At 46.7% G+C, this 26,417-nt stretch overlaps 3 protein-coding genes across 5 annotated transcripts in view; 1 reads left to right on the top strand and 2 right to left on the bottom strand.

Annotated features, from left to right (window-relative positions):
• GRAMD1C (GRAM domain containing 1C) overlaps positions 1-2,905 on the bottom strand; it is a 54,228-nt gene extending 51,323 nt beyond the window's left edge. The window contains 3 exon segments of the mRNA XM_069785777.1: positions 1,104-1,232; positions 2,688-2,722; positions 2,725-2,905. Of these exon segments, the coding sequence (XP_069641878.1) occupies positions 1,104-1,232; positions 2,688-2,722; positions 2,725-2,890 (330 nt within the window). The 5' untranslated portion in view covers positions 2,891-2,905.
• A 3,236-nt stretch (positions 2,906-6,141) lies between these two features.
• LOC138685722 (hyaluronan and proteoglycan link protein 1-like) lies at positions 6,142-14,329 on the top strand. 3 transcript variants are annotated; one of them, XM_069785776.1, is made up of 4 exons: positions 6,142-6,318; positions 10,089-10,448; positions 12,935-13,075; positions 14,205-14,329. In XM_069785776.1, exons 1-4 carry the CDS (start codon positions 6,252-6,254, stop codon positions 14,207-14,209), a joined length of 573 nt encoding a protein of 190 aa, XP_069641877.1. In that variant the 5' UTR covers positions 6,142-6,251; the 3' UTR covers positions 14,210-14,329. The 3 variants fall into 3 exon arrangements, with proteins under 3 accessions (XP_069641877.1, XP_069641876.1, XP_069641875.1); XM_069785775.1 differs by having other exon boundaries at positions 10,089-10,532; positions 14,210-14,329; XM_069785774.1 differs by having other exon boundaries at positions 10,089-10,532.
• A 1,387-nt stretch (positions 14,330-15,716) lies between these two features.
• LOC104321749 (phospholipase A2) overlaps positions 15,717-26,417 on the bottom strand; it is a 28,940-nt gene continuing 18,239 nt past the window's right edge. Inside the window, exons 2-4 of the mRNA XM_009924613.2 lie at positions 24,886-25,051; positions 19,128-19,234; positions 15,717-15,952 (exon numbers count right to left, since the gene is read on the bottom strand). Of these exons, the coding sequence (XP_009922915.1) occupies positions 15,789-15,952; positions 19,128-19,234; positions 24,886-25,051 (437 nt within the window). The 3' untranslated portion in view covers positions 15,717-15,788. The remainder of the gene's footprint in view (positions 15,953-19,127; positions 19,235-24,885; positions 25,052-26,417) is intronic.

The raw sequence follows: 26,417 nt of genomic DNA, 5'->3' as shown, positions 1-26,417 counted from the left end.
CATTAGGACATATGCCTAGTTTGAAAAGGAGGAATGAGAAGACATACAAGCTAGATTTATAAATAAGGAGTTGGGAAATCTGATCCCCCAGTTGGATCCCCCTCGAAGCTCTGCCACAGATTCCCTACGGCCTTTGCTAGTTACTTAATCTTTCACCTGCTGAGCACGATGACCTCATCAGGACTAGGACATGGTAGTCCAGATGATGTTCCTATGCACAAGATGAAGCATGCCAATTTACTGAGCCCACCTGATGCAGAAACCGAGTCAGACTGTCAGAGCTGTGCGGAAGGGAATCTAAGTCTCCCACGAGATCAGGTGTTACCCTGCCTGTGGCTGCACACACAAGTGTTCCCCCTCCCCATCTAACAGCAGCAACCCATCCACCAAACCAACAGCAAAACATACGCTCTAAGTCTACACCTGTAAGTTTACCTTCTCTCATGGCATTGGGGGGGAAACAAAAAAAAAAAAAATTCCATCAAAAGCACGATAAGAGTATTAAAGACAGCATTTATTATTACACCCTCCACTTTCAGTGGGGCATCTCCCTGGAGAGGAGCAAGATTGAACCCCTCCATTCTGCCCTTCTTATTCACAAATCCCATTCTTTACACAGAACACAGGAAACTTAATTACTCTTGTGGAAAACAAATGAGTTTACCTGACAAAAAACAGACACTAGGAAAGCGCATCAGAAGAACTACCCAGCACCGAGAATCAAAATTCAGCCCTTACTGTTAAAAAGCATCAACAATGTCTTTCTAAAGGCATAAAGAGACTTTGGATAGGTTAGTGCACCAGGCAAGGAACTGGGAGACAGGACTGGGCACAGAAGTCCTGTCACTAACTTGATAGGCGACATCAGGTAAACAACTTCAACCCCTCTCAGTCTCAGCTTACACTTAAGTAAGCTGATAATGATAAAATAACCTACCTCACTACATGGGTGGAGAACGTTTTACTAATTCATGACTACAAAGCAACCTGAGAACCGTGTATATAAAGCTAGTACATAAACACATATATATATATAAATTAAAATATACTTATGTTATATTTATAAATAAAACACAAGTTAGAAGAAAGATAAAACACATTACCCAAAAGCTCCAGTCAGAACTCCAGCTATACTGAGCAGGACCCTGCATTTTCTCTGCGCACGAACTAAGAGTGCCCTCTGAATCAGCAAGCAGCTGGCTAATAAGACCATGATCCACTTCATGAACTTCCTGTGAACAAAGAAACAAGGTATGTAATTCAACAACGGAGGAGAAAACTGAAATATGATGGTTAATCCATTTAACAAGCATATATTAAATGAAACTTGACATGCTAATTTTACCAAGGCGAGTGGCACAGAAACACTTCCCACTGACAGCCTTTTAATTGATTTTACATTTTTTCCAGAGTATACTATATTTAATTATTACTTACATTTTTAACAGAGTATTTCATTTCCACAGCAGCCCCTCAACTTGCACATTGAAGCTGCACAGACATTTAGAGCTAGAATAACATCAACATGAGACGTCAGTGCATAACGCGCAACATGTCTCTAGAATCTGTGGGACCTTTCAAAACTTGAGAAAGGTCACGCAGGTGTAACAGAGCTCTGACATATATTATTATAACAAAAATCCATCAAATATTTATACTTAGTGTTAGTTACACTATAAATTGTGTGTTGTGTCGTATATAAATACGAGCGCAACACTTCGGAGGCGAACAGTTCTACTCATATTGCTTACTATAAATACAAGCACTCTCCCGTAGCGCTCTCCCTTGATATCAATATTCTTCACTTGGGAGGTCAGTTTTACTTTATGACGGGAAACCGAGCCCCAGAAAGACACTTGTCCCAAGCCACCTAACAAACCGGCACAAAACCAGTCCAGGGCCGTAACCAGTAACTAACACCGCCTGTACTACTGGACCCATCGATGAGACACGACGCCGGGTTTCCAGCCCGGAACGACTCAGAACCGCACCGATGCTGGCACACACGCACGCCCATGCCTAGACAGGGGTGTGAGCACCCGCGCTCCTCCGAGGCTCCCGCCGAGCCCGCGGCCCAGGCCGGGGGTACGTGCGCTCCGGAGAAGACAGCAGGGTGCGAGGCAGAAGGCAGAGACCCCCCCCCCGGCTACGTGGCGTGAGAGCAGGGGGGTTCTCCACGCAAAACACACGGACTCGCCGCAACCGCCACCAGTTGCTGCTCCCTCCCCGGACGGACCCGTTACTGCCGCGGGAGGGACGCTCCCGACCCACCGCCTCGCCGGAGCGAAGCGGCTGCCACAGCAACCCCGCGGCCGCCTGCCCCGCGGCGCGGCTGGGTCTCTCCCCCCCACCTCCAGGCGGCTCTCGCCACCCGAGAGCCCGGACCCTCCCTCCGGGGGCCGCACCAGCCCCGCGGGACGCTCGCCGCCCCTCCTCACCGGGGACCCGCCGGGCCCGCCTCGCCCCAAAAAAACTTTTGGGGAGGCGGCTGGTAGAGGCGGCGGCGGGGACGGCGGCGGCCCCGCACCCCCGGGCGGCGCTTCCCAGCGCTGCCCGCGGGGGCCACCCTACCGCCGGGCCTCCGGGGCGGCCCCGCGGCCTCGGCCCGCCCGTCCCGTCCCGCGGGGGGAAAGGAGCGGGGCTCCCGTCCCGTCCTCCTCGTGTGTCCCCCCCGGCCCCGCACCTACCTGCGCAGCCCGCCGCCGCGGCTCGCCCGGGGGGGCGGCGGGCCGCGGCGGGGCAGCGGCCGGGGGCATGGAGCCCGCCGGAGGGGCGGGCGAGGGCCGGCGGGGAGCGGGCAGAGCGCGGCGCTTACCATGGAGGGGGGCGAGGGCGGCGCGGCGCCCGCTAACTGCCTCAGCGGGGCGCACGGCGGGGCCGCGGCCGCCATTTAAAGGGGCAGGCGCCGGCCGGGCCGCGGGGCGCCGGCCCGAGGCGGTTGCCAAGGGCGAGCGGCGCGGCTCCTGAGGAGGGGGAGCCGTCGGGGAGGGGTGGGGGGCGGCGGAGAGGGCCGCGGCGCCCCTGATCCCTCCCTCGGCCGGCTCCAGAGACCCTTCTGCGGCTTCCACAAGGGTTAATGGCGAAGCCTCGGAGCCGGTGGAAAGTTTGTGAGGACTGCAGCAGGAGAAACTCCTGGCTGCGGGGAGTCGGGGGCGGCCTTAGCTGCCTCCCTCCTGAGGGAAAGCCCCGCGCCCCGCCGCCCTCCCCTGGCGCCCGGCCCCGGCAGTCGGTTCAACAGCGAAAGCGGTTCCTAAAATCTGACGGGGGGGGGTTGGGGTTCGGCGGAAAAATGCCGCCGAGAGGCCGCTCCAGGGGGACACCTAGGGGGGGAGAGGGGAAGGGAAGCCCGCCCTCCGCCTCCTCCTGAGGCGACCCGGGCCCGGCCAGCCGGCCAGCGCTGCCGCCGCGGCGGGCCGCGGTCTGAGGGGCCGTCCAGGGCCCGAGCCCGCTTCCCCGGCCCGCCGCCGGTTTTGCAGGGGAGCAGGCGGAGGCCTGCCCAGCCACCCCGCTGCCGTGCGGGCCGGCTTGCAGGCTGAGCAGGGGGGGTGAGGTGAAACGAAGGAAGTCGATGGTGGGGGAATCACCTCAGGAAACCCAGGCTCCGGTTTTTAAAGCTGCTGAGCAGCGCCAAAGGGGGGTCGCTGCCCAAGCTGTGAGCGCCCAGGGGTTTGGAGAGCTGGGCTCCGAGTTAGACAGCACCAAAAGGGTGTCCCTCAAAGCAGGGGACCCAGCCAGAGCCATGGTGGCTCGCAGGTGTGTCCCCTCGGGTCACCTCGCAGGAAAAAAGAAGAGCCCTGGGATGTGAAAAAGAGATCTCCGCCTTGCTGGGTGGCTGGCTGGCGGAGGATGAAGAGGGATGGGTGGGCAGCCGAAGGAAGGAGGAGTAGAGCAGGCTGGCGTGGCAGCGCTGTTTTGTTCTGCTGCCCCTTTTCTCTCGCCACTTCCCCAGAAAGTGGGTTGAGGCTCTCCCTGAAGGGACATCTCTGGGCCCTGTGATATCTGCTTGCTGATACATTAGCAAAGGTGCCAGAAGTCCCTGTGGCTGACGTCCCCTCCCGGCTGTTGGCCCAGAAAGGACAGCTTTAACGCTGCCGACTGCGAGTCTCCAAAATTTACAAGAAAGTGTAAAAGAGAATGTGTGTTTTATTTTGCTTTTGTTGCTTGCTTTTTTGCTTTGGACCTCTGAAACTCAAAGTTTTCAGGCGTTTCTCAACAACACTCAGGGGACCAGTTTTCTTTTCTTTTTGTCCAAAAATTGAGGTGCTCTCTGAATCATACTGGTTTAACCAAGTGGGAGAAGCTTGATGTTCAGCTGATGGCTGCCAGCAACACTAAAACCCCTTTGTATTCCCTCGGTTAAAATCCGGCTGGCCTGATGGTTTTGCTCAGGCATGTCCTATTTAATGGGAGATTCACAAGAGAATTGCCATTACAGGATGAAATGAACATAAACAGCATTTGCAGGAACAACAGTAGTCTGTCCATCACAACACGCTTGAAAGTTTTTTTAGAAACACACCAAATACTTGGGTTTAAATCAGACACCGGAATGCCTTTGGTCCAGCTCCATCTTCCCACGCTGACTTCTCTGACATGCAATCATGGCCAGTACTCTAAGCCAGTAACTCGGTCCCAGTTCCTCTTGATCTGCCAGGTGCCTTTGACTTTACAGGTTATTCCCTCCTCAAACTCTTGATTGTTTTGACTCCTCTAACTTTTTCCTTCCATAGATAATTTTGGTTTTGCTCACTAGTACTTCCTTCAGAAGACCACAATCTACCTTCCAGCTTTCTGCTGAAGTGCTATGTTGCTCTGCACTTGGTCCCGGTTCCTTTCTTAATATATAGTTTACTTAGGAGTGATTCCTTCCTGGTAAGTCCAGGTCTTCCCTCTCTCCCAACCCATTTCAAACAGAGAAGAAATATTTGCCTTTTAGGTTCCTTTAGCTGTACTCCCTCTAGCCTATCCTGCTTTCAGCGATACAGGTGTCACCACACCAAAGCTAGAGCAACAAGTGATCGCTCAAGGAATGGGTTGTTCCTCTTGACGTTATTTGGTCAGCAGAGTTTTGCAAGTCAGATGTGGAATTCCTTTAAACTGTTATTGTGGAGCATCCACATGCAAAGAAGCAGATCACAGAATTTAATAAAGCGTATTCAAGAAAGCCCTATGACAGTAGTGTGATTTCCTCATGGTGTGATGAGGGCTTTTGGGGGTCTGTTTTGCTTTCAAATACAAAGAAAAGCAGAAATACTCATGCCTCGCAGCTGAATCGTGCTTTGTGTTTTAACAGATGTGGAATTGAGTCTTTATTGGATACTCAAGCACAATTCCATTATCTGAAGAGTCCTAAAGATAAGCAAAATCATTAGATAAAGCCAGCGGGCTTCTGGAAAGGTGTGCCGTAATTGCTGATCCCATAGCTGAGGGAAAAGGAGTCATCCAGCCAGCGAGAGTGGCACGTGCTTGGTACAGTGGTAGCACTGCTGGCAGAGCTGGAGGCTACAGGTGAGGCTTTGGGGCTGCCGGAGATCTTTCCACAATGCAGCACTGTGTATGTACCTTTGCGTAAACCCAGATTTTCCATTCCATAGCACACCTGCTAGTTTTGCAGATAGGCCACCTGCTTTAGCAGTTTTCCCCTCCACCCAGGTGGCATAGATGAGCTTTACTTAAATTGAGTTTAAGTAATTGATTTTTTGTGAAAAAAGATTTGTTCTGCACTGGAAAAAAATACTTTGGGGAATACGTTTTACCTATAAACACCGTGTGCACATAGCCACAAAGATACTGAATTCCTATAACTTCCTTTCATGGTGAATTAGGATGATAGGAGTCCGGCTGCTCAGAAAATCAAGCCAATGCTCTTTCTCTTCTCACTTCCACTAAGGAGGGGGTTCAGCAGAAGAGAGGTCTCCTTTTGAGTATCTGGATATTCTGTACTCAGCCCAAAGTTCTGGTTTATACAAGGCCAAAGCAAAAAACAACGGATTATCTTCCCTGTGCTCTCAGAACAGTTTCAGAATCTTCTCAGGGAGACATCAGAACAGGCCCCAGAACTCATTGTTGTTGCTTCAAATGTGGCTGTCATCCAGGCAGCAGGCAGAGCACTGTGAGCTCGAAGCTGTGGTAACTTTAGAAAGTGTGACATTCACTGGGCAGAATGTGAGGTCCTGTTGCAATAACACAGACATATTTTTTTGCCCGTACTACCGGAGGGAGAGACGGTGAGGCCATATACTTCAGCAACTATGATCCAGCACATTGGGAAGCTCTGTAGATCTGCAGCATCTTCATTCCTCCTCTTCTTGTTGGTGGGTGAGTACTAACTAAACCACCTTCCTTAATTAGAAGAAATATAGCTTATTCCTAGAGTTTGGCTTGAGACGTTCTCTCTTTCCCCCCCCCCCCCCCCCCCAAAAAGCAACTTTACACTGAGGGCTTCTTCAGGATGCAGGAAAACTGTATCTTGTATTGTGCACTGCATTAAAACATACTTTTCTTTATGGATACATTCCTCTTTAGCTAATAGAAATGTTCAGAAAGAGTATGTTTGCCTGTCTTTTTCAAGAAGAAAGGCTGTGTATCATCATTGCTAGAAGCTTCATTTCTATTTTGGTTCTCTGATGTATTAGCAACCAGTTATTGTCTACAAGGTAGTTATTCATATCCATTTGCAAAAGCCAACCTCAGCCCAGGGCAAAAGTCATATAAATTAAGATGAGAAATGTGCAGTCATTGATCACTTAATCATAGACAACTGGGAGCTGAATACAGCTTGTATAGCACCCTCATGGCACCAGCTGAGTGTGAAGTTGAGCTCTAAAGCCAACAAACCCATCTAAAAGACAGTCATTCCAGCATGAGAGGATTTTTTTTGTGGGTTGGAAATCGAGCCCTATTTGCCCTCAACCTCTCCTCCACCTAATGAGTGTGAACAAAGGAGAGGAGGCTCAACTAGAAAGGTTAAATTTTGCACTGACCTCCACCCACCATTTTGGGTCCCCGGTGCTGTTGGCAGCTGTCAGAAGAAGCTTGCAGGGCTGTTTGGGTTTACTGCAGGCGCCAAAGAGTAAGTTAGAGGCTCCAAGACTGGAAGAGAGCACAGGTATCTTTTATTCTTTCCTCCTGTCACCCCACCTCCTCTAGCCTGCCTTGTGTATTTCTCATTCACAGCCAACGACATGGCCTTACATGGGAAAGTATCAACCTGCAGATTGCATAAAGGGGAGGCTGATGGCTTAGTGGGTGCCCTATTAGTACTGCCAAATGTGGAGCACATTGTCACATTACAGGAAATCCCAGAGAGCTTTCTCCCCTCATGGTTGAAAACTGGCCGTGAACTACCGACTTCATATGACAATGACCTATTAGATCATCTAATCATTTTTCCAGGTCAAGACAAGATCATCCGTGCTGTATTTCTCTGTAGTCTGTCTAGCTCAAGTGCTTTCACCAAAAAGCCTTGCATTCCTCTCCATTGGGGACTGAGCTCTACAACCCGCATGACAGGGGACCTACACATCACTCTGCTAACTAAGCGGCTGACTTAAAAAGAGCTTTGAAGCAGAGTCAACAAGGCATTTGGCATGGTATGCTCCCAGATGCCAATATGATAAGGGCATTGTGTATTTGAATACAAGTGAACTAGTATATTCCAGTTTTGCAACCTTACAAAAGAAAAAGAAAGAAAGAAAAAGAAAGAAAGGAAGAAAGAAAGAAAAAGAAAAATAGAGGCTGTGCTGTGGCATTCTCAGTGAAACCTCCAAACAGAGCTGGGGTGAAACAATACAGCCTACTGCTCTTGTGTTTTGATTTTCCTAATTAGCTTTAAGTTACGTGATTTGTATTGAATCCAAGATGTGGGATAACACAGATGACAAGGCCAGTTATTTCATGATAGGAGGTGCAAATAAAACTCATGACGAACAGAGGCAACATCAAAGCACATTGTTCCTGCTCAGTTATGTTCTCTATGCCACTAAGTGGCTGTGTAAAAATGATACCTTTTATATCACTAAAAGGAATAAAAATTATGATTGTGTTGCAGGGGGTGCATGTGGTAAGGCTGGAACACTTGTAGTGGAGAAATTCTGTGGCCATCCCTTGAAAACAAGGTAGCAGTAGCACATACAGCTTTTGCTAAAGCAGCAGTATCCAGTGGAGATAATGGTTAATGAACAGAGATTTTTAAAAGAGTACTCATGATGAAACTGCTCAAATTAACTCCTAACAAGTAACCAAATAGATCACATCAGAATATTTGATACACAAAGACTGTAATATGTCAAGCTACCATCAGCTTTGTCAAGTATTTCAATTATACTTTGTACTTCTTCAAAGTACCTTGTCCAGATACTTCAACTTTTATGACTGCTGCACTGATACACTGTTATCTAGCTGGAAAGGGAAAATCTAGACCTCAGATTCCCCCGAGAAGCTCCAGTGGGCTCATTGGTAAGATTATGTGTGAACATGAGGATAATATCTCATCCAGTATCTTTAATAAGGACTACTCATTTTAGGGGGCTGGATCCAAAACTACAATAATATTTGGGTACCTAATTCTCAGGCATCCAATTCCCGTGCATTGGTGTTCCAGTTACAAGGCCAAAATTTTCACTTTGAGGTAAAAGCACAGAGCACCAAACAGCTCTGAAGGTTTTTCACATGTTTTGTTGTTGCCTAGTTTCATAGCCAGCTTATATTTTCCATATTTTTGCATCCATGAGTTCTCTCTTCTCTGATATTTAAACTGTAAGCTCTATACCCCATCCTTTTATAAGGCACCTAGAACAACAGGGCCCTGCTGTCTGACAGAAATTGTCAGTGCTACTCCCATATGAGCCATAAATAATAATTACTATGAATACAACTGTGATTTTGTGTACAAGCATGCCTGGAGGAGCCATTCAAGTAACTCTCAAACTGATCATCAAGGGGTTTGGATTTCCATGGCCTTGAGACATTTGTCCCCGAGCATAGAGAGGCTATTGTCATTGTCATACCAGACCCAGACAATAGCGTTTCACACCCTTTGGATGGCAATGAAAGACTCAAGTCAATGGAAAATCAAGACCTTCACTGTGGAATTGTTAGCAGTCCTTGAGAGGGCACTGACTAGTATGAAGGGAGACTATTTCACTTGAGGAAAATAAAACAACAGAAGAAACTGTTCCAAAAATTAGTCTGAACTCCTTGGAGACAGCTGTTGGCTTAAGAGTTTGGTTTTCCCTCTTTTTGGGACAGCAACTATTCCTCTCATCTTCTGAGCTCAGGCTTGATTCCAGAAATGAGATCCACTCACAATACTCTTAGCTCAAGGCTGTTTGATACTATGATTAGCAGCTGAGTGAGAGAAGGCAGGTTTAAGTCTCTACTACAGGCATGTGCCCATATTTTTCTAACAAAAGGTAGCAGGACAATGGGGTCCCTTCACAGAGAATAGATCTCACCCTCAGTATGAACACCTGCAGAATGCCAAGGTGCTGCCCCCCAGGTCGCTGATAGGATCTGCTGGGGGTTCAGTCTCTTGCAATGGAGATTCATCCCATAATTTCAAGATTTCCTATCCTGAAACTAGAAATGCGTGCCAGAACTTCTAAGAAGCTCACATTATGTTTTGGGATGCAGGCAGTTGCATTAGGATGTACGCGTGTTCACTGTACTTGTCAGAACAGAGCTGCCTGTGTGTAAGTGTACGTGCATTTTTTTGCTTTGTCTCAAAAGCAGTAGAGGCAGGAACATCAGGCTCCAAGATTTTTTGGGGCGGGAAGAAAGAGGTTAGTGTTCCAGGTGGAAATGTGGCTGAATGGTCTTTAAACTTCACCCAAAGCCATTGGACAATGGCATCAATCTTCCTCTAGTATGGGAGTAGAAAGGAACTGAGGATCAGGAAAAGACCTGTTTGTACACATGAATGTAGTCTAAGCAGGAACCGGGAAAAAAATCCCTATCGTCTTAATAGTGACTACCCTCAAGTTCTAATTCCAGGAGCCATTCTTTGTGGTGGTTAGAGTCAGGAGCAGCTGGAAGGTTTATCATCCTACCACTCTCAACCCTACTCTTCTTTCTCTTTCCTGGTACAGATGTTGGTGTTAGTGATGGAAGTGCAAGCAAGGAGAATGCAGCTGTAACTCACGTAACAGCACGGCCCTCATTGTTGACAACACCTGAGCCATGGCACCTTTTGGTGACTCAAACACCAGCCAAGGAAAAAGCCAAAGAGGGTGAAACTGTGGTCTTAAATTGTCGCTTTCACAGCCCACAACGTCCCTTCCTGACTGACCTAATGGTGAAGTGGTACAAAGAAGATGAAAAGGGACAGATGGACCTGCTAGAAAACAATGTGACCATCTTGCCAAATAACTCCAGGGTTTTCATGAGTGGAGACTTGTCCCAGGGGGATGCCTCCCTGGTGATCCTCAATGTGACAACCAGTGACCACGGTATTTATTTCTGTGAGGTTACACTTCCAGACGGGAAGGTGGTGACAGGAGATGGCACAAAGCTCAGGATCAGGAGGGCTCTGGGTAATATTTGATGTTATTTACTTCTTTTCACCCTCTTTCTCTTCCAAAGCTGGTCTCCATGCTCGCAGATAGGGGGAAGTTGGCCTGTTTGGCCTCTAGCAGTTAGGCCCTAGTGTCATGGAGTGTAATTGCTCTATAGCATTTCTCATTATTTTTGTTAGGCCAGCTAATTTTGATTGGCTTGCCTCTATAAGCAGTCTCACAGGTCTTATTGTAAGGAGGGGCATTTATAACCAAAAAAAGAAGGAATAATTTTATCACTAAAATCAAAGTCAGTGTCAAGAATGAAAGAGTCACGCAAGTTCTCTTGTACTCACAGCTGTTTGGCAGAACCCCCATGAATGGCAGGTGTCAAGATATCACCTCAGGGAACAGCTACGAACTCTTTTTTGACATTATTTCTCTCCAACCCACTAACTTGCGTATTCATTCCTTAACTCTGGATGACATAAGGAATCCCACAATAAACATGAGGATCACGTTATACCATTTCTGCTTAACTTTACATTAAAATCAAAGTAGCATTAAAAGTGCCATGCTATGTTTTCTTAGCTTCACAAATAGACACTGGGCATATTAAGTAAGGAGATAACTTGCTTTGCCTTCTATCAGCTGGAAATGTCAAAGCAGCTTTCCTTTTTATGTAGGCTAAACACATTCCAGTCCCAACAAATCAACACATCAGAAGGTTTATTATCTTGTCATCTAATTAACAAAAAATAGCACCTTCTGTGTCAAGACTAAATTATGCAACTGCTGTTTCCCCCTGATTCATTACCAAAGCTTCTAGCTCACCAAGATTCACTAAGCCTTTGTGCTTTTGAGCCCGAGTTCTTCCATTACTAATTTTTATAAAACTACTCAGTTTAAACTGTAGCACTAACAAGGCAAGAAAACTGTGCCCCCTGCAAGTGCTTGGTCATGTGTCTAATGAGGTGTCCCGTTGGCTTGATCTCATAGTCTCAGTAGCGCAGGTTACTCTTGCAACGTCTGCACTCTGGCCAGTGTAATTGCCTTTCTGTGTTCCAGAGAAGATGAAATATATAATTTTTGCACTATGCCTGAATTAAAGGGACAAGAGGATATGAGAAATATAATTCGTAAAAAAATGTTATGTGCCACAAATCCAGACTGTCCAAAAATTTATCTGAAATTAAAAAGAGAAATTAGCTGACTCTGTTAACTTGTCCATTACAGGCAACAAATGACATATATTTTGAAGTAAAGTAAGTAATGGTTCTACAGCACCTTCATTGGCCTTACTTTCCTGATGAAAAGAGCAGCCCCACAAATGGATTTAAACTACAAGATACTTCCCTTTATGTGGGAGAAGGGAGCGGGTTATTTACTGATGAGCACAGCTGTAGTAAACCTCAATGTCCATCCATTCAACTAGGTAGCACAGAATAATGGCTGCTCCTGTGAACGTGTGGTCCGATGCTTGGAAATCAGTGTGTCAACATGGTAGCAAAGCTATCCAAATTTTCTAGTGAAGCTTAAATATAATCACATAGATATATGTAGTGAATGCCTGATCGGACTGCAACTGTAGATAAAACTGGAAGGCTTTTAATCGTTCTTTTATTACCTTTCCTGGGTGAGTCACATGGCAAAATGACTACCCTGAGCATGAGGCAATCACTTAAAATCTAATCAGATCAGTTGTGTGCCATTGCCCAGCCAGTTTCCCCCTCTCTAAAGAGACTTTCCTGCTCTGGCAGACACTAAGCTACAGTGCAGATGCTCTCCACGCTGCGTCCCACAACCCTTGTAACAGTCCATCGTACTATGCTCACCTGACCAAAGGTTCTTCCTGAATCATCCTTCAGTCCCAACAAATAATAAAGCCAGAATGCCAACGTGCTCTTATCTCAAAAAAAAAAAAAAAAAAAGGATCATCCCATCTCTGCCATGCAACAGTCCCAGAGAGCAACAAATCAAAGAAAGGGCTTCAGTGGAGCTCTGCCTGCCCTCTGGTGCTGTCTCCTTTGGAGGTAGACAGGGAGAATGCTGACTTTCTCAAAATGGTCAGAGTATTTTTTTCCATTTGAAAATAAAGCATACAAGCATGAGTCCCATTAATTCAGGCAGCAGCATCTTTTGCCATCCCATAGCATCCAGCTGTTAAGGGAGATTGCTAGGGAGACGGGGCTGTCCTATCTCTAAATCCCCAGAAAGTGTAGCAGCTTCCTACTAGGAATGAAAAAAATCAATAGCACTGTAGTGCAACACACTGTCTCCCTTGTAGAAGCCTATGATTTCATATCAGACAAGACATTAGCCTAATTGATATCGTAGTAAGTAGCTTCCTCTGCAGCCACTGCAGAAAAAGTGCTGGCTGCATTGCATATGCTTGCCTGGATGACATCTTTTGTTCCTCTCTACCTTCCCTTCTCCCCCAGGCTTGTTTGGTATAGAAGAATCCATTGGAACTATCATTGGCGTTGTGGCGGCTGGTATCGGAGGTGTAGTGGTTCTGATCATTGTTTTAACCCCGCAGCTGAGGAGATGCGTCCTCTGCATGAGACAAGGCTCTCGCCAAGGTAAGGAACACAAACCAAAACCTGGAATCCCTTGCTAGAAACATGAACTCGGTCGCCTATTTCCAAAGGTACCTTTTTTTTAACTTAAGGAGGAATTAGACATTTACTTACTTCTGGTCAGACACGAGATCTGGTTCCAGAAATAAGCAGGGTGGACGAAACTCTAACAGGGCTAGCTCTATATTTCATCTCTTTTTCAAATAGTTCTTTGTTCTTGTTGGGTAGAGCTACATGCATGGGCCTAATGAGTTACCTATAAAGAAAACAATGGGATCTTCTTTGCCACTTTTGGCAAGGAGTTGTTCAATGAGATGCTGCTGCTTCTTTTAATGAAGTCCTGGGTCTCCTTCGGTTCTTTTAGGTTTATGCTGAAGGATGTTTCTTCCTCTGACCAACTACATGCTGACATCTCTATTCTTGTAATGCTCGTGTACAGAAAGCCTATGATGGCCTAGGTGTTTGCGTTAAGTGTGGTGCGTAAAGCCCAGTAATATCTTTTATTAGATCAGGTTGGGAAAACTAGACCTTTTCGTTGCACATGAGCCAAAGAAATGACCCGAGAAGAGGCTGAGGTACATGAAAGCTTGCCTGTTTTTTCCAGCACTGTCAGCTGGTCTAATTAGAGTAGACTGACACTGAAGGCTGCGTTTTAAAACAAGCTGAGCTCCCATTTTGCACAACCCAAGATGTGGCCTGTGTTTCAGACCGAGCTCAGCTGACTTTTTGCTTTCAGTGGGGAGCCGTGTGTGTGATTTGCACCTCTTCTCCCGGCACTCAAAAATCTTGCTCGGCCTGCTGAAAAAAAAAAAAAAAAAAAAAAAAAAGAAGGAAGATCTGCTCTTGCCATTCACTGGAGCGCTGCCGCCACCCGATGGCCATCCCGGCGGGGACAGGGACACGGCCAAAGGCAATGTCTCCCTTCCCGGGAAAGGTCTCCCAGCCCTTGCTGAGAAGCTCACCCGCACCCTTAGACTGATGCTGCCCACACAGCATCATCATCCCTTTGCAAAACCCTCTGCGTGAACAGAGTTCGGGACTTCTTTACTTGCCAGATGGCCTTGGAAGAGTTTCTTGCGCTGTACTGACTCTGCATCGCTCACTCGCTCTCTCTCCTTTCCTTCTTGCTCAGTGTAGGTTGAGGTGCAGCGTTACAGGAGTCACTGGAAGATGCAAAGCCTGCAGGTGGAACAACTTCTGAGGCCCTGTAAGCCAAAAAATGGAGCTCTAGACAGAATAAAAGCCTTTGCCTCAGTACCTGTTGTCTTTGGCATTTTTATTTTTGTTAGCCTGTTTCTTTTTCCTGCAGCTTTGACAGCCACAGTGGCATATTCAGCATCCCCCTCCAGCAAGGAGCAAAACAGCCTTTTGTGAAGAAATTTGTATTATCACCTGCCAAAACCCCACTTATTTTGGCCACATAGCTCCGAACCTAGACTCTGATGAGGTACCTTGGGTCTTTCCCTGCCATTACTTCTTGTTTTAAAGATAGAAGGAGCCTGACATACCCAGGTCCCCCCAGCTGCTAACACCTACCTGAGGAAATCGAGAACATTGCTTCTGGGGGTGCAACCATGGCTCCCGCCTGTCTGCGCCTCTCGGTATAGAGGCTCTTGTCCTGTTGGCTTGCTCCAGTTTACAGAGTTGCAACAAAGAGGCAAAGAAGGACCACTTGAACATAGCTATCCCTGGCTGAAAGAATGGGATTTTGGTTTACTTTTGCCAGAAGGAAATGTAGTGTTTCAATATAAGCATCTAATACCCTTAAAAAAAAAGGAGTGATGAAAGATTTGCTTGACGTAACTAATGTTCTTGATAGCTCCTGTTTCCTGACATGGCAATAATTGATTCTCAGGTCAGTGAGCGGGGGTTATGCCAATATAGGAGAGCATCTCTTATGTGTATGGGAGAACAGCGTATCAGCTCTGAAGCATGTGTAGCGGGCGAGGGATATGTTCTTTTGCAATGTGTGGGTGCGCCTACTAGTAAGTAGAAGTCAGAAACCCCTGCTGGCCTTGCAACAGCAATAGCCTGGTGTAACTCTGCTTACCTTCGAACACACCTCAGAAGTATCCCCAGTGCTGTAAGGCAGGAACATGAGGGATAAGACAGCTGGCTACATAAACTAAGAAACACACACCCCCCACACACCCCTCACAAGAAAGGATGGAGCCCTGCGCTGAGCCAGACTCTGCTTTTCCTTCTGGTAGGAAGAAGAACTTCTCTGAGCACAACTAAGGGATAACGAGGCATCCTCCCTCTTTGATGTCCCCCTCTCCTGCAGGTCCAGGAAAATAAAGTGAGTCACTCTACTTCCAGACTGGCACACCTCAGGTCTTCAAAGGCCAGTGTATCTTTTCACAGAGATGGATTTCTTTTTTTTTCCCCAAGCCAGTCCAGCAGAAGTCTCTACATGTTTTCCAGATCATGTGCAAATGTGTGGGAGCTGAAGGTCAGGCAATGTGAAAGGACAAAAAAGCCATTTGGTAATGGGTAATGTGTTTCCACTGCACTGCAGACCAAACCGTCTGTTTCTGCAAGGGCTGCGATCAGAGCAGGATTTTATCCTTACTTCAGCATATATGTTACCCTGTCTCTCCCCTAAACCCTAGCCTGATACAAATTCTTTCACATCATTGTTAGCTCTGGTAAAAGAGGTCAAATTTTATTCCAGCACATTCAGATTCAAAGGGTTAGAAGAAAGGTCCTAAAAAGACTACTCTGCCCCCCCATATCTGAAATGGCATGTGGGATGAGTCTGTCCACATAAGAAGTCTGGCCAGAGGATGAAGTGTGGATTGTACGACGCTGCTCCCCAGCATTTCGCTGCTTCTTGGTCACACAGGCACACCATTTTTTCACACCGGTCTGTCAGGTTATCTGCAAAAGAAAATGTGAGCGGAGGATGAGAGGTTCTGTATCAGTTGAAGGCAAGAAAGTTTTAAGAGGAATGATTCCCTAATAAAGTAATACTTAGGGAACAGAGGCTGTGGGAGCAGGAAGAGAGAAGGACCAACATGTTGTGTTGTGTGTGGACCTGACCCTCCCTTGTCCTGTCTCTGTCAACAGGTCTGACCTTAACTGTGACCAAAAGCATCAAAAAGTAGCAGCTAAACATAAATTGGCAATGCTTATAAAAATCTGTCCAGGACAAAGCGTTCCCTGCTTCTAGAACTGTGTGAACAATGGGAGTTTAGTTCAGCAGCTGAAGCTGAAAAAGAAAATTATTTTAGCTTAGCCTGAGCTAAAAATATTTCATTTTCCCTCAGTCAGTCAACTTCCCTTTTAACTCCTCCCTGTGCACATCAGACCAATTTCAAAAGAAAAAAATGCTGCTTTGAAAGGAAGAGTCTCCCAGAGGGACATTCAGAAACCCGAGGGTATAGAAGCACCCACCGGGCATCCTTCACTCATGCTCCATGAGTTGCTCTTACATCTCTCTGATCACTGCAGGGGAGCCAAGGAACTCCACAGCGGGGTCAGGTACCTGATTTTTGTGAGTCAGCAGCTAATGAAGCTGATCAAAATTATATGTGTGGAGCTATTTATAATGCCATTATATGACTACATGACTAGGTAAGGACCATAAGGACCATCAGAGCAACTAGCTCAGGTGGCTATATTGCAAATGGCTGATTTTGCGTTAATGAACCCCATCCCACCTATAGGTGGCTTAAATGCAGCCGTTGGGCTAATATTATTTCAAAGCACAGTGCCTTGTTTATTTGAGGCTGCTACTATAGATTATCTAACACCAGCCAAACCCCGCACTAGGCAAAGTTTGAAGTGTGACTTCATGCCAGTGCACATGGGATTTGCTCCAAAACCAACTGCAAAGAGTACAGGAATCTTTCCAGATTTCACTGGACTCTGCTGGATCAACCCTGTATCTGATAAATAAGAAGACCCCATATTTCTTAAGCTCTTCTGAAAAGAATCACATGTTTACTGATAAAAAGTGTTTCAAGGGTCCCATGGATGAGGACTCAGCACTAAGTCCATTTTTTTCTTAGCTACCAGTCCTGCTCAATTTTCTCCTTGCCCTCTGCTCTTTGAGTTCTTCGGTTGTGCCGTGCCAACCACTGTCAGTCTAATGTGAGTACAAGAGTCTGGCTTGGCAGTCGTTTCTGTTAGAGCAGAATGATTTTTTTGACCAGCCCCCACAACTTACATCCTTTTCTATATTCCGGGTATTTATTGAATGGAATTAGCCTACATGTGATGGCATCTCTGGACTGAAAAATACGGTTTTGCCAATTTTTTTCATTCCATGAACAAAACTGCCTAACAGTAGCAAAAGGAGGAAAAGTCCCAGGTAAAATGAGTTTCTGTTTAATTTACCTGAAAATATCTGTGTTTATGATACAGTGCCAGGCAACAGGGATTTATATGCTCTTGCATAGAAAGGACAGTGCAAGCAGTTCTGCTTCTAATGCTTCTGGACATCACTACCCAAGGCCCAGCAAGCATGCCTGGAAATTTAATTCTTCATCCCTTTTGTTTGAATGGGATCAGACAATATACCTTCACACCTCAGTAAAACCTGCTGTGCTGTAACCTGGGGTGGGAAATTTGCCTTCAGAACACATTTCTATTGTTCCTCCCCATGGGGGATGTCAGGGGAAGTGAAGCCTGCCGAGGGCTTGTGGAGAACAGTTGATGGATGCTTCTCAGGCATTGCCTGGACATCAGTTAAGGAATGAATGGCATTTGTTTAACTCATGCTTGTTAGCCAGGTTGGAGCAACAGCTGCCCAGTGCAGTCTTATGGGACATTCTTTGCACGTGTCTTGTGGACTCGATGATACGCCTCATATCTGCAACTAGGATTGTTCCTTCACAGCAAAAAGAAACAGGGTTTTCTTTTTCAGATAACAATAGCTAGCAGATAATATCAGTCAGCTATGGAAATATGGGTAAGCAGGAGGGAGAGCAGTTACACATTAAAGCAATACATTCCTTAGCCGGCACTTTGTATTTAATAGGTTGTTCTGGCACTTGGAAAAGAGCAACTGCAGATGTGCTGTGACCCATCCCATATCTGCGGGCAGATTTTCAGCTGCTGGAGAGGCTGAGGATTGCACCAGTAGAATATGGTCTTCTGATAAGGTGGAAACACTCTTTTAATGTTCAGGCAAGTAGCTTTGATGGTACAGGGACAAGTTTTACTCTCACATGTTTCTTTTCAAACTTTAGAAGTGTTCTACAATGGATTTTACCATCAGGGACTTTTTGGAGACTTAGAAATAGAAGTGACAAATTCTAAGACTCAAGTCATCTGGTGTATGTCAAAACAAACTGGTGTGAGCCACTGACGGGCTGTGATTGTGCAATTCAAGACCTTCTTGACTGGGTACCAGCTGTAGAGCTGAGCACAGCCCACACTCACTGTATGCCTGCGGCATTCGAGAGCATTTGACTCCGCAAGTTTCAAAATCCCTGCTGGAGCCCTAGGGCTTTAGGCTGGAGTCCCACACGAGGCAAAGATGCAGGCTGGCACCCTATTTAACCTGTCTTACAGACATGTGTAATAGCATGGCTTTTCTCTAGCAGCACATAATGGTAAGTAAAACAGTGAACAGTCCCACTGGATGGAGGGCCAAAACTGCCGTGGGATGACCACCCCTGCAGAAGTGGTGACAGGCAGACCATTGCACAGCTTTGGGAAGGCATCGGTAAGGAGCAGGTGTGCTTAATGCAGGTGGGCAGAGAGCCTCCGGAGAGGCTTCTGTATCCGTGCCAAACTGAGACGGCTTGTTGGCTCCATGGCCCCCGCTCCCACTCCTCAGCCTGGGGAGGACTCTGGTTACCTGGGACAGCTGGTGCTGGGGCTCCAGCCTTTCTCCCAGCTCCAGCTGGGGACTCTTGGCAAGCCCAGTGATCCAGGCAAGGGACGGGAAGAGAGCTCAGAGGAGAACAGACATTGCCCAAAGCGGCTTTAAAACCATCTCAGCATACACAGACCTACCTCTGAGGCCCACAAAGCCCTTAGGTCAGCCTATGCGCCTGCAGAGGAGGGAGCGAAACAAACCCAACGTGAGCGAGCATTTCCTTACCGCACCGCACGGCGTTCTGCTCACATGCCCAGCGGTACTGCTGCGCCTTGGGGCTGCAGCCTTCCTTCTCTGCCTTGTCATAGCAGCAGTCGTGCCTGTGGCAGCACCTGGGAGAGAATAAAAGGTAGAGTTTGGGCTCAGGCATCCTGCATGTTTTGCTCAGGGGTGTTTGCTCGTACTCCGGGAGTGCTCCACTCACGCACCACTTAGGACAGCAATGTTTGCCTCAGCCTGTCAGTAAATCGTCTGTCGATGAACCAAGCATCCTGGCATCTCTTTGAAAATTCACATGGCTCAGGAGCTCATTAAAGCTATGTTTTGTCCCATAACCACCATGCTTCTTCCCCTGAGCTTTCGCTCTCAGAAAGGCAGGTGTGGTCAACACGTGATAATCCCACTCACTGAAACGGAGCTGAAGCGTTACTATGAGGTGCATGACTGTGGGTCACCAGTTTAGGCTTAGACCCATCACAGAATTCGGAGTCGGGATGCTTTTCGCCTTCCTCAGCATCACCGAGCAGCTCCATCTCTCCAGTTCACCTGGACCTGCCACGTGCTCTTTGGCCCATCCAGTTTCTGAGAGCTGGCTACAAACTCATCAGCCTCAATGGCGGGATTCATATCAGTTAACTTCAGGTCCCTAAATGTAAACATCTCCATCTAAGGCATTGATCTATGCTGCCTTTATGCATGTCTGGGGCACAGTTCGTATTATCCTGCTGAGGAGATCTAACATAGGTGAAAAACATTGCATTTGAAAGTGCAATTGCTTCTCATTGACCATAGAGGGGGCTGAGGGTGACTAGCTCAGCTGATGGTATCTGTCCTACACACTAGTCAGTGAGATGATTCCCAGTATAAATTACTTCAGAATTTATAGAAAACTTGACCCCACTTGAATTTTATTCTGGTAGTTCAGTGACTCAAAATACACTGAGAAAAAATTCAGCATTTAGAGAGGTTCTCTGCCAGACAACCAAGGTTGTTTGAGCAACGATGCGAGGTCACAGGCTGGAGCCAGAGAGGAGTAAGCTCCTGCATTTCCAGAAGCTGTCCCTGCAAGATCACTGGGACTCTACAGAGAAACCACTCTACTAATTGGGAAGCATCAAGGCAGGCTGATCTTAGGTGTAAAGGAGGAGCAGACAGCTTTTAGAGAAGCTCTGGAGTCCTAGATGTGAATATCTTCAAGACATGGATGAGCTGGCCAAAAGGGAGCATGTCTGTGCTGGCTGCCCAAATCCAGTTGAAGACCTTCAAGGCCTGAGGTCAGTGTACCTGAAAAGCCAATAAAAGTCTGCAAAACACTCTAGGATCCAACATTATATCCCTCTGGAAAAGTGGAAAAAAGCTGCAAGAAGGAAAAAGGTCCCTTGTGCAGGAAGTGGGGCTTCTCCAGAGACCCACTGGGAGCTGCCGGTACCTTACCCGAGCGCTCAGGAGCATCACAAACTTCATCACCCTCTGCTGCAGGAGGATTTTGCCCTTTTAGAAGTTGGTTTACGGATATGAGGGCTGGTGGGCTGTGTGAGGTGATAAAGCCCAGGAAAAAACCGACAATTTTTGAAGTGCGAAGAAGAAGATCCACCACTGATGCAAATTCTAATAAAATGACTGCAACTAGCTCAGGTGAATCATGTGAAAGAGACAAAAGAATCAGACCAGCCAGATCAAATTCAGCCTTCAAGTAACCCCTGTGATTACACACAGGCTGAATTTAGTCCGGTGTGCTTTCCCTGCTGACTGAGCTCCCAATTTAGTAGTTAAAGTAGCAATTTCATCCCACAGATGAGTCTGCAAACTAAATGCCCTTTTTTTTTCAGCTTGCGAAGATGGAACCTGTGTACTGATTATGACCAGACTGCTCACTGCATTGTGAAACCTAGAAATGTAAGTTAGCAGTAGCAAACTAGTATGTCCCTCCATGCCAGCTCCTCAAAGGACTTCAGAATGGGACTAAGCCCTATGGGATATACGTATCTAGAAGTTTTCCCATGAGGAGTTACAGCAATTGCTGTAATCGAGATGACCTTATTCAGCCCATGGAACTGGTTCTGTTGGACATGACGGCACTAACAGGCTGAGGGTCAGATCTTTAGTGATCCAGTAACACCTCACTCCTGGGCTTGTCCTGAAGACTTGAGAAGTGAAAGGCCAAAGGAGAGAAGAATTCGCAGCCTTGTGGAAAGTGTGTAAGTCTCAGCTTTCTCCAATGTATGAGTCCCTATGGAATGTGCCATATGATATGACCAGGATGGACTATGCACTGAGCTACAGCTGGGGCACGTGTCATCTGGAGGAGTTGCTGTAGCTGAGGGCATCCTGGCTAACATACCTTAAGCTGTGGCACAGCCTCATCTGTCCTCAGGGAGGTAGATGGCAGAGCAGTCCCATCATGGGTGTCTCATATATGGGGGACAGAGCACAAGAGGCCACGGTGGAGAGCCACAAATCAGGCTGAGCTGAGGCGGAGTGCCAGCTGTAGAAATCACAGCGGTTATGAGGTCTGAAGAGTGAATCAGCAGTCAAATCGGTAAAGTTGTCAGTGATGGAGGAGCGTGGGGAAGAGGAACAACGCAAAGGTAGACAGGCAAAGGGAGGAGTTAGAAGCCTGTGGGCCAAAGGAATGAAATTGCTCTTCATGGAGAGCCAGAGGGAACGAGCAGAAAAAGGTAGGAGAAGAAGTGAGAATGGATCTTGGAGGGGGCAAAAGAGGGTCTGTGAATCAGGCATGGACAAGCAAATGAGCACTAGAGAGGTGTGCTAGCTAGCTGTGAGAACTCGCTGCTCCTTAGCTGCCTTGGTGAAATCAGCAGGATTGCATAAATTCCGCAGGATTTGGGGCATAAGTCTGCTTCCCCTTACACCGACTGGTTCCTCCTGATGACACCCATAACTGCAGCGGGGTGACATGTAGCTTACACCAACAAAAAGCAAGAAGAATTTGCCTCATATGTTACAAACATCTCTTTCAGATGCTCTGAAAGAACTGCCAGGGAATGAAGAGTGAGGAAATCTATCGTTGTCCTTTGCCACCTTCGATGTCTGTCTGAAAATGCCCTTTTCTGCACCTGGGTCAGAGCGTGACATTAAGCTTTTAATAACCTGCTAACACTTGGTTAGAGCAACGCAAACAGAGTCAGCCAACACTATGGCAGAGCACTGGTCAACAGGTATGGAAAACAAATACAACTGCATCATCTAGTTAGCAAGCAACCTATTCATCACCTCTGGGCTACCAAATGGCCGTAATGGCTACAGACAGCTCCGGCTGGCCCTCAGGGATCAGCTGGCCAGACCCCTGCCGCTGAGCAAATGCCATTAAGGTAAGAATTTGTCATGTTGTATTTGTCATGTCAACAACACAACCACCACTGTGTGTCCTTTTGTCTTGCTTTAACACAGCAGCTGAGGGGAAATCTTACTCTTCCCTATGGGTTTGCCAGAACTTAGATGAGCCATATATGCCACCCTGCCTTTCATGGCATTTGGGGTTTTCAGGGAGGTGCTGAGCACCTTCAGGTCTTCCTTTACAAAATGGGTTCTGCAGCAAGCCAGGGGAACAGAAAGGGAAAGGAGAAACAAATCTATTGACTTTCTTCAGAAGAGATGCTATTATGTCTTGAAGTGATGGGCCTGTGAGAGTGGAACAAAAGGGAAAAGGTAATTACTGGCAACTCCACATCAAAGTCGGTGTGTGAAATAAACCTTATAAAAGGATTACCCACTCAAAGGCTTTTTTTTTTTTCCCCATAAAAGAGAGGTGCTTAGAAGCAGGCTAGCCCTGTCTAGACAGATTGACTGAATTACTCACAAGAAAATTACTCCTTTTGTAGGGGTCTCAGTAACAAACCTAGAAGTGTCAAGGGGGTGAGTCATTTCAAACAGTGTATGTCACTCAAAGCTAGTAGTTTTGCCACTCTGCTTCTTTCTTTTTTAGAATGGCAAATATGGAAAATAATGTGGTCACTTTCACAGGCATGGGGTACTCAACCAAACTGATTTTTGCACTCCTTCTCAGTAACAGATATCAGAAGATTCCTTTAGGAAACATAAAATGGAAAATTTTAGGGCTAAATCTAAATATGTTTCTGGTTTGGTTTGGGTTTTTTTTGGTTTTTTGTTGGGTTTTTTTTTTTTTTTGCAGCCAAGCATTGCAGCTAAGGGATAATAATGAATGCACTTAAAGGATCAAGCTTCCTTTTTACAAACTATCTGGTACTTTGAGCCATTTCCAGTTGCAGAGTCTCATTTTCTGCCATTAAGATAAAATCCATATCTCATGGAAATCAAACGGCAGCAGAAACACCAGCTGACAAACACGTGGCCGTATTTTACTCTATCTGTTTTTCAGGAGTGCTGACCACTCGCATTTCCCAGAGTCACCTAAACTTGGGGGTCACCCAAAGTCTGTGGAACACAGCTTTTAGGTGACTCCACTCAGCCCTTTGGTAAAAGGAGTACTCCAAATCAGTGAAGTCATGTTTTACTTTAAAGACCTGATTATGAGAGTTGGTAAAGGGCTAACAAAAATAATAAACACCTTTACAGACACTGCTGTAAGTGATGATAAGCAGGTCAAGAGATATTACTGAAAATTAAAAGAAATCTTTACACCTGAAAGCTATGACACTTTGTAGGCAGTTACTCGTTATTTGTAAGTCCTGTATTGACTATTTCATAGATTAAATGTTTCATAGGTATAAACCAAGGATGTGAAGAGACAGGTTTGGGAATGAAATGTCTTGCCGCATTAACGAAGACATCTCCACTAGTTTTAGGGGACACTTGCTCTTTTATGCCCACAGAGGAGTTGGCCTTTAACCTTGGCATCTTTCTTTTCTTCCTTTTTTGCCTTTTTCTGTCCTGCCAATTCAGCAAGAGTTTGGTTTTGTAGCAATGCGAAATGTCTCCAATGGCTGGGTATTCTGGAAAGCTCAGTTTCCTTCCCAGTGATCTGCACGCTGCCTTCACTCCCTGTAAAAGCAGTGCTTGCTTATCGGTAGCACCTGGCCTGTTGACTGTAGATAAACAGGTAGACTTGTGTGCTCTGTCTTTGAGGTTTAAAACCAGACAAGTCTGCAAATAAAAGGCTCAGAGCACACAAAAGTCCACCATGCTCAAGATTTACATGTACGCTAATTGCAAATTACAAGAAAGAAACCTTTGATTGCAACACCTCCTAAACTAATTGATTTTAGCCTCGGGACTAACAAGCACAGCATCTTCACCACTAACAAAGAAGAGGGGAAATAACACCATACCCTCCCCTGTTGTTGTTCTTCCTTGATTCACTGTGAACTAAGGGGCAATCGAGGCAACAGGTTTGATTACTCCTTGCAATGATCTAGATTTCTTCCAGAGGATAAACAGCGATATTCCCATTGCTGCCATTTTCAGGACCTGGGTGCAATAACTCTCCAAATACCTTGGTCACTCCCCTTTTTTCAGGCAGGGCTTGCTCACTATGAATAAACATGCAGCTACTTCATGAAATCATATCCTGGTTCCTCCTTTGCCCTCCACCCCATAGAGTACCAGGTCTCAAGAGCTCTGCTGTCATCTAGAAGGTGGTTAAACCCTCATTCAAACCCCAAGTGACAAGTGAGTCCTCACTCACAATTCCCCAGTGCTGTTCATATATACTAAGTTCCCTTTCCACGAGGCAGTAACGAGTCCATGGAGTCACAGGAGTACGAACAGAGAAGAGCGGGGAGATCTGCACCGCTTCTGGACACATAGTTGAGCTTCTTCTTACCAGTCTGTTTTATCTTTAGGCCAGCCTTGTCCTCCCAGTCCACAGTAGCATCCATAGCCAATATATGCCAAAGGAGACCGTCCCGTGCCACACGATATAGCTCCTGCCAATTCGATGATTCCTCGGGTGTGCAGTGAATGGGATTTTCCCAGAGCACCTTTCCAGACTGCAAAGACAGGACATGGCTACACACGAGGATTAAACGCGCCTGACACCAATTTTCTTGAAGCCCTTACCTGAGGGCTGGGGTAACCAGGAGGAGGACGCAGAAATACCCAAGCAGGCTATTTCTGCAGAGGGAGCTCAATTCAAGCAAGACTTACTAGCTCTGGTGCACTAGCGTGCGATTGCAGCTATATTGCACCGGCGAGCAGTGTGCCCGGTTTTGCACATCACGGAGCCCAAGCTGTTAAGCTTTGCAGGGCCTGTGCCAGCACCATGCAGAACCAGCTGGGCTTCACTGCACCCCAGAGCTCCCAAACCTGGGAACACTTACTAGCTACGCTGTGGTCCCAAGCAGGACGTGAAGCAACAGAGGACAAGCACATAACCAGACCTAACCTGGGCTCTATGGAAAAAAATGAGGTTTCTATGTTGCCCAAGATGTCCTACATTATCCAAGTTTCCCCTACTATTCAGGAGATTTTAACCCATTCTCCAGATGAAAAATGCTGGCGATATTATTAATTTGTGTAGAGGGATAGCTACAAGTCCCTCAGCCTCTAAGGCATACTTTGTCAAGGGTACAGTGCCTACATTAGCCAAGATGTATGTATATCGGCTTTCTTTTGAGCATTTGGAAATACTGGCAACACTTATATCTGCTTCTGTTATTACATTCCATTTAAGTCGTAACGTCAGGTTGGCTGCATTAATTTGGAAAAAAAAAAAAAAAGGAGCTCTGTGTCAGCTGAAGCATGCGGATGGCCACCCAAACCGGTCTGGAGTTTTTTGAGTTACAAATCTTTCAAACAGTGTTGTGATTTCACATGTTAATTTGCAACTCCCTTATAAACCACAGACTCTACCTTGCAGTAACTGTTACGGAAACTGAGAGTACCCTGCCCCTAATACTCAAACCACTGTGATGCTCAGCTGCAGGCATTGATGCTTATCTTGTTAACGAGTATTTCTTGCCTGGGTTTACTGTGAAGGACCAAGTGCACTTTGCTCTGCTCTATCGTGGCTGGCAAAGCTACTCACCAGTAGCGTCAAAGCCCTCAGACCAACTGCCTAATTCATCCGCTCATCCCACCCGTGCACAACTGCTCCGAAAAGAAAAGCCTGCCGAAAAGGGGGGGGGACTTTGTGGCACGCTTGGATTGAGAGGGAGGTGACGCCTGGGAGCTGGGAACCCACCACCGACGTCGCTTTGCCACTTGCCCCCAGCTATTGCAGCGTGCTTGACCTCTTCAAAGTGCGGTGCAAACACGGACTAATTAATCCCCTAAACCACCCGAGGACTCAATACTATTATTAAAACAGTTGATTTCCTTTTAAAACCTAGCCTCTAATCCCCTTGCTTGGGCCTC

This window comes from Haliaeetus albicilla, chromosome 6 (genome assembly GCF_947461875.1).
Source record: "Haliaeetus albicilla chromosome 6, bHalAlb1.1, whole genome shotgun sequence".
In the NCBI taxonomy this organism is placed as follows: Eukaryota; Metazoa; Chordata; class Aves; order Accipitriformes; family Accipitridae; genus Haliaeetus; species Haliaeetus albicilla.
The sequence above is the reverse complement of the archived record's forward strand: the minus strand, read 5'-3'. Positions and strand labels throughout refer to the sequence as shown.

What these genes read in the sequence shown, in the direction of transcription:
- LOC138685722 (XM_069785775.1), top strand. Translation starts at nt 6,252, where the DNA reads ATGATCCAGCACATTGGGAAGCTCTGTAGATCTGCAGCATCTTCATTC. An exon ending in CCTCCTCTTCTTGTTGGTGG is followed by an intron (nt 6,319 to 10,088) that starts GTGAGTACTAAC and finishes TTCCTGGTACAG; the next exon opens with ATGTTGGTGTTAGTGATGGA. An exon ending in CAGGATCAGGAGGGCTCTGG is followed by an intron (nt 10,533 to 12,934) that starts GTAATATTTGAT and finishes CTTCTCCCCCAG; the next exon opens with GCTTGTTTGGTATAGAAGAA.